Genomic DNA, 16,856 nt, shown 5'->3' on the forward strand with positions numbered 1-16,856 from the left:
AGCAGGAGATAGATGACTTCTTGGGTTCAGTAATGATGGTGGAGGGATCTCCACACACTGTCTGGGGATTGTGTCACCACGGTCTGTAGAGTGGGCTTGTAGTCTGTGATGGTTTGTATTCCTTGCCACTGCCTCCAAGTATCTCTGCTGTCGCTGAAGCTTTGCTATAGCTGATGCCACATGACAGGTTTGCCCTTGCTGTTCTTAGACTCACCTAATTCCCGGCTCTGAAGGCTTGCATTTTTCAACCTTAGGAGCATTTAAACCTGACCTGTGAGCCATGGTTTCTGATTGGCCCGGACAGTGATAGTCCTGGTCTCTGTGACATCATCGATGCATTTTGGGATGTAGGCAGTGACAGTTTCTGTATATTCCTGAAAGTCTGTGGTGTTGTCGTGTGTGGCGGCCTGTGGTGGAAAAGCAGTGCCTCTGAGGACCCTTCTGGCCACACCTGTACCTGTTTACGAACTGGTTTGGTGACTTTGAGCAGGGGCCTGTGGGAACCCATGGCACACCTAGATTTCTGCCTGTACTGACCCTTATGCAAAATAGGTGGAATTAAGACACAGTTCCAAAAGCAAACACAACTGATCACTGCTGAGAGTGGTCCTGTTGCTGAGGTTGGGATGATCGTGTAATCTCTTATGAACGACCTCCAACGCTTCTATGACTGGGATGCAAGTGAAGACAGATGTAACATCTCTCTCTCACTGTACATGTACTGTTTATAAAATTAGGGAAACATAACCTGCACAAACAAAATAATTTGCAGGACAAATGTTTGACATCAATTTTGTTCGATTTGAAGAAGGTAGGGGGGGCAACTTCACTCACGTGTGTTTATAAGGTTGGGGAAACCTGCAGTCAGCTGAGACTGAAGAAGTCACTTGGATGAGTGACGAAACGTTTCTCCAACTGAAAATGTCCAGATGAACAGAATCAACCTTTTGGGATTTACTTACCTGGATGATTAAGCACACATCAAGACGTTATTTTATTAAAAATTTTAAAATGTTAGCAGCACAAACAAGCATTTTTGCAGCACAAACCAGCACAAACGTTTGACATCAATTTTGTTTGATTCCATTAATATGGGGGGGCTGGTTGACCTCTAGAAATTTTTGTTAATATCTTTAAAATAATAGCGGCACAAACAAAAATTTCTGCAGCACAAACCAGCACAAACGCAGCACAAACGTTTGACATCAATTTTGTTTGATTTGGGTAATGTGGGGGGGGCTGGTTGACCTTTTGACCTTTACCTTTTCATTAATATCTTTAAAACAGAAGCAGCACAAACGAAAATTTTAGCAGCACAAACCAGCACAAACGTAGCACAGTTGATTGACACCAATTTTGCTTGATTTGGGTAATGTAGGGGGGCTGGTTGACCTCTGATGACCTCTAGAAATTTTTATTAATATCTTTAAAATGATAGCAGCACAAACGAAAATTTTTGCAGCACAAACCAGCACAAACATAGCACAACTGATTGACACCAATTTTGTTTGATTCCATTAATATGGGGGGGCTGGTTGACCTTTGATGACCTATAGAAATTTCTAATAATATCTTTAAAATGATAGCAGCACAAACGAAAATTTTTGCAGCACAAACCAGCACAAACGTAGCACAAACGTTTGATACCACTTTTGTTGAATTTGGGTAATGTGGGGGGGGGGCTGGTTGACCTCTGATGACCTCTAGAAATTTTTATTAATATCTTTAAAATGATAGCAGCACAAACGAAAATTTTTGCAGCACAAACCAGCACAAACGTAGCACAAACGTTTGACATCAATTTTGTTTGATTTGGGTAATGTGGGGGGGCTGGTTGACCTTTTGAAAAACTTGCTCCTCCCCTTTGTGAGTGTGGACGCTTCATCTCTTTGCTCTTGAATGCTTTGCTTCTTATATTGATTTTTATTGATTTTTATGCTGATTTTTTCCCTTTTTTCCGTGTGAGCTTACCTGCGATAACTTCTGGACACTTGTAGATCATTAGGACTAGAGTGTTCTTAACAGAAACAGCAACATTTTATGGTTACCTTGTCCTCAGCGCTCCGTGTGTCTGTGGCCTAGACACAGCTGAAGCCTGATTACAGCGTCTGGGCACCGAGCAGCCTCAATAGCCTGGAAAGGTGCTAACCGCTAGGCTAACTAGCAACAAGATGCCTTCCCTCTCCACAGATGACTACCACAGCCTCCTGCAGAAGATTGCAGTACTGGAGACAAAAATTCATCGCTTAGAAGTAAACGTGGAGGTAAATGGACTGTGTGGAAATGAAACAACCTTGCCTTTGATTCAAAACAATGGCGATGAGCAAGCTAGTACACAGCTAAGGAGCACAGATAACATGACCAAGAAAGTAGATTCTGTGCATTATTATAAATCCTCAAGTGATAATCCCCCCTTAGACTGTCTTGGTGCAAAACCAAGACATAAATCATGTCTCGTGGAAGGGGGAGGACGTATCACAGGCAGGGCACAGCGAGCTGAAATCTCTGAAACCGACTGGCCTTCACTTCCTACGAGACAGAGAAGCTCTTCTACCCCTGTATACGGGAGGAAACAGGACTGGACAACCGTGAATAGGAAGGTTAACAACAAACCTCCAAAACAACTGAATGTGAAACTGCAGAACAGATTTGCTCCACTATCAAAGGACCCTGGATCTATATCGGACAACCATCCATCTAAAAGCAGCGAAATAAGGTCTGAAAATCTGTTGAAAAGTGAAAGGCCACAGGGAAAGCTAAAGGCTAGGCCTGAAACTCTGATTGTGGGTGACTCTGCCATAAAGGATGTACAAAGGATGTGCGGTAAGAACACTAAAGTCCTCTGCTTTCCTAACGATATGGTCAACAACCTGAAGAAGAGAATTCTTCAAATTGCAGATGAATATCCAACTGTGACAAACATTGTTCTGCATACAGGGTCAAACGATGTGTCCAAACAACAGTCGGAGGTTCTGAAACGGGACTTTACTGGATTATTAAATACTGTAAACTCTCTGAATGCAGCTGTATTCATCAGTGGACCTGTACCGCCGGTCAGAGGAGGAGACGAGAGATTCAGCAGGTTGTTTACACTGAATAAATGGCTTATATCAGCATGTGCTGACCACTCAGTGCACTTTATCGACAACTTTAATATTTTTTGGGAACGCAGGCATCTCTTCAAAGCAAATGGATTTAATTTTAACAAGTCAGGGGTGAAACTGTTCACCTCCAACTTGTTTTATTCCATACGTCATCCATCCGTGCTTGGTGCCAGGGCTGAGATAAACGAGGAGTTATCTCATAAAGAGGAACAAACAGTACTCCAAGAACAGACAAAGCCCAGCAGAAACCTTGAGGAGGAGCTCCATTTGCCCCCACCCGGGAAGAGCCTCAGAAAGGAGAGACACCCATGGTATCTGAGGAAGAGCCTCAGAAAGGAGAGACATCTAAGGCAAGAAGAGGGGTCCCTATTTGCCTCCAACTCTCTCAACAACACCAACGACCAGGACAAGGGACCACGACCTTCCCCAGTCCCCCAAACCCCTGACAGGCCATCACCCTCCTCCCCCTCCCTTTCTCCCTCCTCCCCACACCTGAAATTCACTGAGGAGATGATGGAGCGGGTCAATGCTGGGCTCAGATCTACCCCCCGTCCCAATCCCTTCTTGTCCCCCATAAACCCCCCACCAGAGCGGCCAAAGGTTCGCCATCGAGCCCCACCCTCAACAGAGCAATCGAAGTCACATTGCCCAGCCTCGCCCCCCTTAGTTCCTCTTCATGCCCTGTCTCCGCAGTCTGATGCGTGATGTGTGAAGGGTCCGGGCTGTGAGGATTATGGCAGTGATGACTTTTCCCAGGAGAAGCTGGGACCCTGTTTACTAGAAGGTTTTAAAATTTCTGTACTTTTAGGTGACAGGAGACATGTGGCCTGGTCAAAACACAGAGAGCTGCACTCTAAAAGATCTTTAAACATAGTAAACATACCTTGTGTGCCACAGACTGCTCCCAAACACGAGGGGACAAGTAATACCTCTAAAACACTTAAGTTGGCTTTATTAAACATTAGATCTCTAGCTGGGAAAACATTTTTAATTAATGATTTAATCACCGAGCACAGCCTTGATTTTATGTTTTTAACTGAAACTTGGTTGGACCAAAGTAACAGTGGAGCTGTTCTCATCGAGACGACCCCTCCTAACTACAGTTTTATCAGTGAGGTCAGGGCGAGCAGGAGAGGAGGAGGGGTTGCTGTCTTATTTAATGAATCATTTCAATGTAAGCAGCTATCTCCTGGAAGTTTTCAGTCTTTTGAATATGTGGCTTTACAGCTGAAGGCCCCATCCAAAGTTGTGTTTCTTAATGTTTACAGGCCTCCCAAATACTGCACAGACTTTTTTAATGACCTCAGTGAACTGCTGTCTGTGATCTGTGTTGATTTTGACTGTGTAATTATTGCTGGGGATTTTAACATTCATGTGGACAACCCTCAGGACAAAGGGACTAAAGACCTGAGTAACACTCTGGGCAACTTTGGGCTGACTCAGCATGTAACAGAGGCCACACATAATAGAGGACACACTCTTGACCTACTGATCTCCAAAGGCCTGAGCATTTCAAAGGTTACTGTGTCTGATGTGGGCCTGTCTGATCATTACTGTGTTTTCTTTGAAAGTAAAATCTCAGCCCACACAAATATATCAACAACAGTGATCACAAAACGGTGTATAACTGAACACAGTAGTGCAATTTTTAACCAGGTCTTCCCATTAACACCTGACCTGCCCAGAGGGTCAGTCAATGAGCTCGTCAATAGCTTCAATGCTAACATGTTAAATGTAATGGACACTATTGCTCCCATTAAGGTGAAGGTTATCTCTGGAAGGAAAAAGTCTCCATGGAGAAACTCCACACTGGTGAAAAATGAAAAAAGAGAGTGTAGGAAAGCTGAGCGCAGATGGAGAAAAACAAACCTCCAGGTTCATTATGACATTTATAAAGAGAAACTTCACAATTATAATTTACAACTGAGGAATGCAAGGAGGTCCTACTTCTCTGACATCATCACTAAAAACAGCCATAATGCTCGGGTCTTATTTTCTACAGTTGACAGGCTAACAAACCCTCCTGTGTCAGTGGCAGCTGAACTTCATTCGACCATGGCCTGCAATGACTTTGCCAAATTCTTCACTGAAAAAAATCCAAAAAATTAGACAAGCAATTGGTACATCAACAGCAGATCCAGGATATGTACTGTGTCCACCAAAAAACTGTTTAAACACCATGAAACAGTTTCAACCTATTAACAGCAAAGACCTGGAGGACATCTTAGGTCAACTGAACTCCTCCTCCTGCTGTTTAGATGTCCTGCCAACAAGTTTTTTCAAAAAGGTCTCAAAGACTTTAGAGTCAGACCTGTTACAGATCGTCAACTTTTCTTTATTATCAGGTGTGTTTCCAGAATCACTAAAAACTGCTGTAATCAAACCTATACTGAAAAAGGACAATCTTGACAAGACACAAATGAACAACTACAGGCCAATCTCAAATCTCCCGTTTTTAAGTAAGATCATTGAAAAAGCAGTTTCTCAACAGCTCAGTTACTTCTTAAAACAGAATAATTGCTACGATGCCTTCCAGTCAGGTTTTAGACAGAACCACAGCACTGAAACCGCTCTGACCAAAGTGTTTAATGACATATGTCTGAATACAGACAGTGGAAAAATGTCAGTCCTAGTTTTACTGGATCTCAGTGCAGCATTTGATACAGTTGACCACAACATATTACTCAAACGACTGGAGAACTGGACAGGTCTTTCAGGAACTGTACTAAACTGGTTCAAAACATACTTAGAAAACAGGAAATACTTTGTATCAATAGGTAACTTCACATCTGAGCAGACAAGTATCACATGTGGAGTTCCCCAAGGTTCCATCTTGGGACCCCTTCTGTTTAACATCTACATGCTCCCACTGGCACAGATTATAAACAACAACAAAATAAACTATCACAGCTATGCAGATGACACACAAATATATATCACAATGTCACCAGGAGACCGAGGCCCTGTACAGGCTCTTGGTAAATGCATTGAGGAAATCAATGACTGGTTGTGCCACAATTTTCTCCAGCTAAACAAAAACAAAACTGAGGTAATAGTCTTTGGCGCCAAAGAAAAACGATTACAGGTCACCAGAGAACTTCAATCTATACATCTAAAAACCACAAACCAGGCGAGAAATTTGGGTGTAGTGATGGATGCAGACCTAAACTTAGAAAAACACATTAAGACAATAACAAAGTCAGCTTACTATCACCTCAAGAATATATCAAGGATAAAAGATCTGATGTCTCAACAGGACCTGGAAAAACTAGTCCATGCATTCATCTTTAGTAGGCTTGATTACTGTAACAGCATCTTTACAGGTCTACCTAAAAAATCAGTCAGACAACTACAGCTCATTCAGAACTCTGCTGCTCGAGTCCTCACTAAGACCAAAAAAGTGGACCACATCAGTCCAGCTCTGAGGTCCTTACACTGGCTGCCTGTCCGTCAGAGGATAGACTTTAAAGTTCTGATGCTGGCCTATAAAGCTCTGAATGGTTTAGGACCAAAATACATCAATGACCTCCTGACCCAGTATGAACCATCCAGATCCCTCAGGTCATCTGGATCTGGTCTTTTATCAGTTCCCAGAGTCAGAACCAGACACGGAGAAGCTGCATTCAGCTTTTATGCTCCTAATATCTGGAACAAACTCCCAGAAAGCCTCAGATCAGCTGAAACACTCAGTTTATTTAAATCCAGGTTGAAGACTCACCTGTTCTCAGCTGCATTTGAATAAAGCACCAAATCCACACTTTAAGCTTAAATTTCAAAACTTACATTTAACTACTGATTTTATCTACTGTTCTGATTTTATCTGTTTTGATTTTATATACTGTTGTTTGTTTTGTTAATTAGTTAGTTAGTTTATTTGCTTGTTTTAATCAATTTTAAATCATGCTTTTTATTTGTTCTTGTTTCTAATGTCTCTGTAAAGCACTTTGAATCACCTTGTTGTTGAATTGTGCTATACAAATAAACTTGTCTTGCCTTGCCTTGCCTTGCCTTGACCTTTACATTTTCATTAATATCTTTAAAACAGAAGCAGCACAAACGAAAATTTTAGCAGCACAAACCAGCACAAACGTAGCACAGTTGATTGACACCCATTTTTCTTGATTTAATTAATGTTGGGGGGTTGGTTGACCTCTGATGACCTCTAGAAATTTTTATTAATATCTTTAAAATGATAGTAGCACAAACGAAAATTTTTGCAGCACAAACCAGCACAAACATAGCACAAACGTTTGATACCACTTTTGTTGGATTTGAAGAAGGTGGGGGGGGGGCAACTTCACTCACATTGAGCAATTTGTTAATATGTGTTTCGAGCCAAATAAATGACAGAGAGAGAGAGAGTCACGTTAGAACACGTCGTACTGTGGCAACCTTCCGAAAGAGAGGGGGGGCGTCAATTGTTGGGATGCGCATGCGCAGACAGATTGCGCGACCGGCGGGCCTTGAACTTTGTAAGCGAAAAAACACTTTCTCACGGCCGGCGACAGCAAAGCGGATAACAGTCTTCAGTACCTGCTGGTCTTTGAAGCTCTGGATTCTGGGACTGTTGGAAAAGGTAAACATTTTCATTAAAACCTTTTTACTGTTTTGTTTTTGTTACTCGTCATTGTGGCTTGCTGTTAATGCTGTGCTAACAACAACGTTTAGCTATGTTAGATACGTTAGCCGCTGATGTTAACGGTATCCAGAACTGTTTTCCTAACAAAACCACTGTTATAATTAAGTGAAGGTGCTCCCAGCTAATTTGAACCTTTGGCTTCTCAAATTGCGTGCTGCGTACATAACTTAATGTCAGCTAGACCGATATTAAAATTTATAATATTGTTAAAGTCACTAAAAGGGCGCATGAAGCCTGTTTGACATGAGCGCTGTGTCTGCTCTAGAAACTCTTACATTAAATACTCACATCAGCCTGTACTTTGCAGTCTGTAAGATCTGTATAAAACACAGCTATGCGTAAGTGTTTTGAATGAATAGAAATGTGACACATGAGAAGGTGTGTCTTTGACTGTTACTGTATAACTTATTTTCAGACTAGTTGACAAGTTATGCTCCAGTCATTTGATGTTTCAAAGATAGATGATCTTTTGTGATATAGTTAAATTTTCTTTGTACATTTCATTTATCCACCATCATACATTAAGCCAAGAAGAGGTCATTATACTATACAAGTACTATACTATACTATACAAGGGGTATCAACGCTGGGCCAAAGTTCAACACGTGGTTAAAGTTTGTAATCCAGCCGGGGTGTAAATATCACTCAGCAACCAGTCGTAGAGATGAAGCAGGCAGCATCAACACATAAATCTACTCTTCCCAGCTTAAATCACAAGAGCACCTCTGACCAAAAAGCTGATTTTTCACGTTTGCAAAAGTTAATTCAGATTCACACTAATTCCTTTCACAGCTCCAACAAAATGAGGAAGAGGAGGGAGAAACACAATTAGATTGAATTACAATTGGATGGAAGTCGAGGACAAGGAGAAGGAAGCTTTGGATGAGGAGGAAGAAAAACAGCAGGAGCATCTTTAGGGATCTCTGTGATGTCATTGAGGTTGGTTTCATTAATATGGTCCTCTCACAAAGAAAGATGACTTGTGCAAAATGTTGTGGAAAACCACAGAGCAGGCACTTATAGGGCATCTGCAGGTAAATGAACGTCAAATCTCTCAGACTAAAATCTGTATTATACTTTTAGTCTTAAGACCATATGTTGTATATTTATCACCCTTATGATAAAACCCATGTCAGCCATTGGTTTATGGACTTTGTATTTTGAAGCCTCAACATTTGCTTTATTGCTATCGCTATGTTGGTTGTTGTGAGCCTTTTGGGACCATATTAAGACAAGGGATCAGAATCTGGAGTCGTGCACACTACTGTTTCATTTATTGTGTATCCATAAGATTTGTATGGCAGATCCAAGTTGTGCCTTGAAAACAGGAACGTTGTCTGCATAGAGGAGAACTTTAATAGCAGGCTTGTATAAAGTGAAGCTTTGTGCTCACATTTGCTACAAACACTTGTTTTAATTCTGTCTCCCTGTTTTGATGCACAATTCAGTTGAAATCAGGCAAGAACGGGACTTTCTTTTTTAATGTGTTCTTGTGAATTGATTGTGTATCGCATACATTTGATTTGACTTTCTGCGAGACAACAGTCGTCCGCTGGCCAAAAAAGTTTTCCAAATACCTCCACGTGATCAAGCCTGGATTTAGAAAAGAATAGCAAAAAAAATCTGCACCTCCTGCTTTACATGCAATTTGTGTTTGTGTGTTTAGAGGCGGCGGCGAAAGGGGAGACCTTGGCTCATCCAGCTGGAGAGCCTGACCAGGAGGAGTCGAACATTAACTATGCTCTTCCAGGGCACCCTGCAGACTCGGCTGCTGGCATTGGCGAGGGAGTGCAGCCGCCGCTGGGATGACGTGAACGCCAAACAGGAGTCCATCACAGGTCGACCTTCTGAGGAGGGTTTCACTTTTCTCTCTTCTTTATAATTGACCCTTGTTTTCTCTCTCTCAGCTCCTTGTCTCAGAGTGGGAGGGATTTGAAGCACAAAGGGAGGACCTTGTCGTTTGGTTGGGTGATATGGATGTCCACCTGAGTGAGGTTGACCACTGACAGGAAACACCTGTGAAAAACTGAAACAACTGCAGGTGTGGGGTTGTTTTGATATGACATATATTTGATATGATACATACGTCAGAGACATGGTCCTAAACTGGACTAACAAAGGACCATGAGTCCAACATGAAACTTGCCTTACATAACGCTGAAGTTCATTGATCATTTTAATCAAAAACTTGTTGAAATATTTTTACTGAACATGCAAGCATCTGCTGATGAAAATGTGTTGATTTATTGGTCTGTTATGAAGCTATTGCTATTTCTAATCTGTTTTTATATCTTTCTGATGTTTTATTAATTAAGCAATACATGTATTAATTGTTGTGTTATCTATAGATATAGTATTTATATATATTTGTTTATAGTATAGTAAAAATATTTAATTATTACTGTTTAAATGACTAATATGTGACATGTATTAGCTGTGATGTTGTGCTGAGGGTTAAAATGTCTTTTTGTCTTTTGGTAACTACGAAATGGCAATAAACCATTAATATATGTCTATGCTGTTGTGCTCGTATTTATTTTACCCTGCTCAAATTCAATTTATGTTACATTTTATTTTGAAAGATTTAAAATGGTTCTCTAAAGAACCACTCAAAAAAGGTTCTTTAAAATGTTTTTTTTAAAGAACCATTTGAAGGACCTTTTTAAAAATGGCGTCTTTACAGTAAGACCCTGACAAAAGTATTCTCTCCGTAAAGTATAACTCTGGTGTACTTGTAATCAGAATGATCCCAGCAATATGTCACACAGTAAGAACCTGGTCCGTGTTCTGAGGCACCTTGGAACCCACACAGGTGCTGAACTTTGTGAGGTCATCACAACACACAGCAGCTGCCATTAAGAGACAGTCACGCCTTTAAACAAGGTGCACAAGTTCTGGTCCCGTTCAATGGAGTAGTCAGAGTATCTGAGCCTGAGGTCAGATTTGTGTTTTAGGACTTTTTATGGTCTTTTTTTCCTCCTCCACAGAGCACAAAGTGCTTTACACAGAAAGGATCAGCTCATGTTACAGGCTGAAGAAACAATAAGAGACTTTAGCAGTTAGGTTAATTTTAGCTCATCAATAAAAAGCCAGAAGCTCTTAACTGACCAAACACTCAGTTTTATCTCACATCTATAAAGAATCCTTCCAGAAATTCCTGAATCCAGAACACCTTTTGGGTCATCCATCTCTTGTAGGGTGGTCACGCTAACAGAACCAAATACATTGTTTCATTTAATTTAGTTCAATTTTATATTTATATCACCAAATCACAACAGTTTCCTAAAGTTAAAAACTCAATAATAAATAATAAATAATAAAAAGAAAACAGAGAAAAACCCAACAATTATATGACCCTGCTTGAGCAAGCGCTTTTTGACAGTGGGAAGGAAAAACTCCCTGTTTGACAGGAAGAAACCTCCAGCAGAACCAAGCTCAGGTACACAGCCATCTGCTGTGAGCGGTGGGGGGTTATGGGAGGAAGATGGGACAAAAGACATGTTGTGGGAGAGAGCTAGAGATTAATAATACCTAATGATTAAATGCAGAGAGGTCAATTTTCACATAGAGAGTGGAGATGAAACACTCAGTGCATCACGTCCTGATGCATGCTCAATCATCCAGGTAAGAAAATCCCAAAAGGTGGATTCTGTTCATCTGGATGTTTTCAGTCGGAGAAATGACCTTGTAAACAGTATATTTGTATAATGACTGAAACTAGCACAACTGGCTGTTAAGTCAATTTCTTGATCATTAATATGCAAATTGTCAAGACCCTTGATCAGCAACCACTGATAAATGGCCATGAGTACCATTAACAGAGAGTTGGGGAATGGCTGAACTCACAGCATTGTAAGATGGTGAAAAATGTACCCTTAGGCCGCCTCCTTGATTCAGAGATGGTCTTTCCCTTTTCACATAAATGGCCTCCCTGACTTCCCGCTCCCTCCTTGTCCAGGATGTGTACATCCTCATTATTGAAAGAGTGTCCAATGGCCTGTAGGTGTGAATAGACTGCTGAGTCCTGGCCTGATGAGCTCTTCTGTGTTGCGCCATCTGCTTTACCTCTTTAGGTTGTTTGGTTTCCCCGATGTATAAATCATGGCAATCCTCCTGGTACTTGGTGGCCCAACACATTCACATTCACCAGGGAGATGCAAAGTGGCAGGTTAGCCTTCTTAAACTGTGAAATTTCCATTAGTAATGGGGGGCATTGATGTGAACCGTAAACCTACACACACTGTTCAGAATTTAAGGTCTTACTCTCATCATTCACTGGAGCACAAACTGGGTTCATCGGGACGCTACAACACAGAGCGAACACCATCCTGACAGGCAGAGCAGCCAGGAGTTTGTATCAGGAGTATCGGAATAGTTGAGACTCTTAGCACCGCGTCTCTTTGGCTTTCAAACCGCAAAACAGGCTGCGCCAAAAATTGGTCAAAACAGAAACAAAGCTATATAGTGTATGCTGTTAAGTAGCAGGAGGATTGCCATGATGTATACATCGGGGAAACCAAACAACCTCTGACTATCAAAAGGGCCTGGAAGCCTGTATGTAACTGCAGCACAGAGTGTCTTCATTCAGCCAGGGTTCAGATTTGGCTTTAACTTGCCTAAGCTTAAAGGGGGCCACCGAATCTAAAACAGTTTGGCAGACTGAGTAAAATCATGTACTCAGCTCTTCTGTATCATAACATATGGAGTCAGGAAGGCTGCAGTTCTGATTAAAAACAATAGAGAACTGACCAGCAGAGGAAGGGTTAAAAATACGACAGCACCTAGCAACAACAGAAGGAGGATTAACTTTGGTACAAGGAAGGGAAACCTCAAACAAGACAGGCTTATGATCCGACCATACAATGTCACAAACCTCTAAGTTAGAGACAAGTAGATTGTGAGTTAAAACAAGATCCAACGTGTGCCCATATTTTTGGGTAGGCACAGACAAAGGTTGCACAAGATCAAAAGAGTCAATAAGATTTAAAAAGTCCTTTGCCATTGGCTTGCCAGGGCAGCACACGTGAATATTGAAGTCCCCAGTAATAAGGACATGATCATATTTTGGCATAATTTCAGCCAACAGATCAGAAAAGTCATTTAAGAAGTCCTTATTGTATTTTGGGGGTCTGTAACCCACAGCACAGAGCACTGTGTGACAGCGACCTAGCTCAAACACACTCAGTTCAAAGCTACTAGGTGATGTTGATAGGGACAGTGGTTTACATTTATACTGCTTCTTAAAAACAACCGCCAGTCCTCCTGCTCTGCCTGATATTTGAGGAGAGTTTAAAAAGCAGCAGTCATCTGGTAAGAGATCTATGAAAACGCTGGACTCACCGGCCCTCAACCATGTCTCAGTTATACAGAGGAAATCCAGTCCTTGGGTCATAAATAAATTCTTTAAAATAAATGTTTTATTACTCAGCGATCTAGTGTTCACCAATCCAAATCTGGTGGAGGTCAGCGTGTTCTTGGCTGACTGCGAGACCCGAAACAGCGGCCGCAGGTTCTGTAGGTTTGCACCGCGCCGACGAAGATGAGGGAAAATCTTTCGCGGCTGGGACATCTGATCCGAGCCAACAACGGGCACTAGCCAGGTATCGATGGGCTCCAGAGAGCATGGAGAAAAGACATGGCGAGGCACAGATCCACGTTCGTTCCAAGGAACTGGGGAAGAGCGCACCAAGTATGGCTTAAGTTTCACGAGCAGACCGCTGCGTTTGCCCCGGCGTCTGAAACGCTTTCGCTGTGAGGTTGGGGCCAGGGTCCGACAAAGGTTAGCTGGTATCCCAGATAGGATACCGCGCGCCGCACGCCGCATGAGGCCGCTTTGTAAGGCGCTCATATCGCCAGTGGCGAGACCCGCGTTGTAGGTGGCGGTCCTGGCGTTCACATCAGTTTTCTCTGATGGACTCTCCATCCACAAATGCACATTGGCCAAGAGTTGGGAATGTCCACTAATGTCCGTAGACTCATCAAGTTGCAATGCAAACCTCCCACTGAAGCGTATCTTCTCCAAAACCACACTTTTGATGTCTGCAGACATGTCATCAATACGTCTGGCAATTGTGTTATCTGAGAGCGGGACTTTTTCGGGGGCTATTTCTTTAACTGCATCAGGTCCGAGCATCTCATTCACAATGGCTTTGCAGGCAGGTAGTGTATTAATGTCTCTACTACGGTGTTGGTTTTTTGGATTTGGCTATAAGTTCAGCCACTAAGTGGCTAGCTTTGAGAGCTCTTTCAGACACCTTTGTGTTTTTTCTCAGTAAAGTTGTTTCTCAGCATGTTCAAGCAGGCAAACAAAATAGTCTCTGTTCTTGTTTTGAAGTGAGGGATGTTTTGTGTGGAAATGGCGTTTGAGCTTGCTTGGGACCATGGCACTGTTTGAGAGCTTTTCTCCACACACCAAACATAACGGAGTCGGTACAGTCGGATCTCCAGTGAAAGCAAATCCGAATGAAAGATAACTTTCGCTGTATTGCCTCGAGCTCACCGTTTTTGCTTTCTTTTGACTAGCGCTCGTACTAGGCTCTTCTGGATTAGAATTTTTTGGACCAATTAATTAAAATTAAATAATTTCCCACGGCACACCTGACAATCTCTCATGGCACACCTATGTGACACGGAACAGTGGTTGGGAAACACTGGGTTACCTGATCCAGCCGTAACTACATGCTTTATCAAAAAGGAAAGTTTGAAGCAAACTTTCAAACTTTCCTTTCCTTTCCTTTTCCTAGTTTTAAGACTATAGTCTTAAAAGTAGAGATAGTGCCTGTCTCCTAAATCCAAACTGGAAGCTGGTTCCACAGAAGAGGGCCTGAAAACTGAAGGCTCTGCCTCCTATTCTACTTTTAAATACTCTAGTAACAAAAAGTAAGCACGTAGTTTGAAGTACAGCAGGGGGTGCCACAACAGATCATTTGCCTCCTATCCAAGAATACTCCTCTGTCACACCATCCCTCTGCATGTCCTCCTTCAGTACATCCTCCTCTGAAGTCTTGCTCTTCTCCTTCTGCCTGGTAACTGTATCTTCAGCCTCCATGCTCCCTCCTCTCCACATGCTCAATGCAGCTCATTTGTGATCCTGTCTATACTGCTCTCTGAAAATCTTCACCTCTGTCTCCTGTCTTTTTGTCAGTGCTACTGTCTCCAAAGCATACATCACATAAACACTCAGATATGGTCATTATGTTTGTAGCCTCTGCCACAGCCGCCTCTGTTGGGTGGCTGGTTTCTGGAACCTGTCTAAGGACTGGGACAGGGCTTTCCTGTAGTGCAGAGTTGGTGTGGAGCCAACTGGTCAATTTTGTTAGTGTGTGTACACTCGTTATTTATAGACACCAGGTCTATGAATAACGAGTGTAGAGGAACTTTGTAGACTCTCCATAGGCTCCTGTTGTTAGTCTTTTTCTTTTGTTCATTCTTCTGTTATTCACATTAGTATTTGTGTACTTTTGCAATGCCAGAGTTGACGAGTGGTGTAATCTTGAATGTCTGTTGTTTCATTGCAGTGAAATCCTGGAACATACGGAGCTGGATGGACAGATAAAGGTGCCCTGTCTGGGTTCTCTGCTGCCGCAAGATGAGCTGAAGCTGCTGGAGGAGCAGTACCTGACCCACAAAGAGGTAAAGAGCAGCAGGAACTGATGCTGCTGTCGGGTCAACTCAGTTCTGTCCCCCCATGTTAAAACTGTTGAGGGTGGCTTCTCGCTTTGGCCTGATGGTCGGCTTTCTGCTGGGGTGATTACATAGAGAACCCCGGCTCTATGATAACTCAACAGTGTCTGATTATAATTTGTAGAACAAATGTGAAGTGAAACGTTTTCTTTAGGAAAAGGTGAAGCTGTGGCTGAACACTGCCCTGAAGAAGGAACAAGAGAACTGGCTGAGTGGAAGGACACCCGAAATCATCGATGGTTATTACTTCAGTTGTCTGGCTGTAGACGTCATACAGGTGAGGCTCAGGTGAGACCCATTGTGCAGGTGAGGCTCGGTCTGTGTTAAGTTGATTAGTGTTGTGATGTTTGTGTTTTCAGGTGATGACTGGTTCCCTGTCTGAGTTCAGCTGTGCCATCAAAGACAAGAGAAAAGCTCAGAGGCTCACAGTTCAGCTTGAGAACTTCATGTACAGGTACAGTCTGGTTTGCTAATCTTGAACTTACTTTTTATGTTACGGCATCATTCCTCCTATGCTCACTGAATATTTACTACAAATATATAACTTAATGCTGTCAGCATTAATCTCGTTAACATGAAGTTAACGCCATAACGGCATTAACATGACAAATCTCCGTTAGCGAGTTAACGCAGATTGCCCCGTGCGAGGGCTGCATGGCGTCAACGTGTTAACGTTGTTACCTTGTTAACGCATTAGCACCGTGCAGCCCCTTGCACGGGGCGATCCGTGTTAACTTGCTAATGGAGACGCAACGCAACGATAATGTGGTTATGGCGTTTTTGTCATTTTAACGAGATTAACACTGACAGCACTAATATAACTATATTGTAACGTTTTCCACTTTAAATAAAAATGGTAGAGCTCAGCAATAAATTGTTCCACAAACTTATTTAAATAAAATTCTTCATAAAGCCTTCACTGCTTGTTCACATTTTCCATATTAAAATTGATCTTCAGTCAATATTTGAAGTCTGTTTTTGACCTGAAAAAAATGCAGACATGTAAATAACGTCTGATTGACACCCAGATGTGTAACAAATGTGTGTGTGTGTGTGTGTGTGTGTGTGTGTGTGTGTGTGTGTGTGTGTGTGTGTGTGTGTGTTTCAGCTATGTGAAGTGTGTGGAGGAGTTTGTGAAGGGAAACCATGGTAATGTCCGCTCGGTGATCAAAGCTCAGCTGGTCTGCGAGCAGCAGCTCAGGTGAGGTCACCTGTTCAGTTCTCAGACACCTGAGAGTCTTTGAAAGTCTTCCAAACAGAGTTGACTAGATCACATGACCTGTCTAAGGACCAAGGATAGAGTAGGATTAGATCTACCTAACTTTCAGCACTACTTCTTAGCCAACAGGCTTCAATTTATCTCAGGATGGCTAAAACATACCTACATCAAGCGACATGAATGCTTTAAAAGCATCCACATCAGCTCTCTG

At 42.2% G+C, this 16,856-nt stretch overlaps 1 protein-coding gene across 8 annotated transcripts in view; it reads left to right on the top strand.

Annotated features, from left to right (window-relative positions):
- Positions 1–16,856, top strand: part of LOC120724831 (tumor necrosis factor alpha-induced protein 2-like) — a 92,721-nt gene that overhangs the window by 13,804 nt on the left and 62,061 nt on the right. For all 8 annotated transcript variants that reach the window (XR_005694007.1, XR_005694008.1, XR_005694009.1 and 5 more), the window contains exons 5-8: positions 15,261–15,375; positions 15,581–15,703; positions 15,786–15,880; positions 16,535–16,627. Coding sequence is in view for 5 of the 8 variants with exons in the window: in XM_040017282.1 (XP_039873216.1) it covers positions 15,261–15,375; positions 15,581–15,703; positions 15,786–15,880; positions 16,535–16,627 (426 nt within the window). In the remaining 3 variants the exon portion in view is untranslated. The remainder of the gene's footprint in view (positions 1–15,260; positions 15,376–15,580; positions 15,704–15,785; positions 15,881–16,534; positions 16,628–16,856) is intronic.

This window comes from Simochromis diagramma, unplaced genomic scaffold (assembly GCF_900408965.1).
Source record: "Simochromis diagramma unplaced genomic scaffold, fSimDia1.1 OVJJ01000802.1, whole genome shotgun sequence".
Classification (NCBI taxonomy): Eukaryota; Metazoa; Chordata; class Actinopteri; order Cichliformes; family Cichlidae; genus Simochromis; species Simochromis diagramma.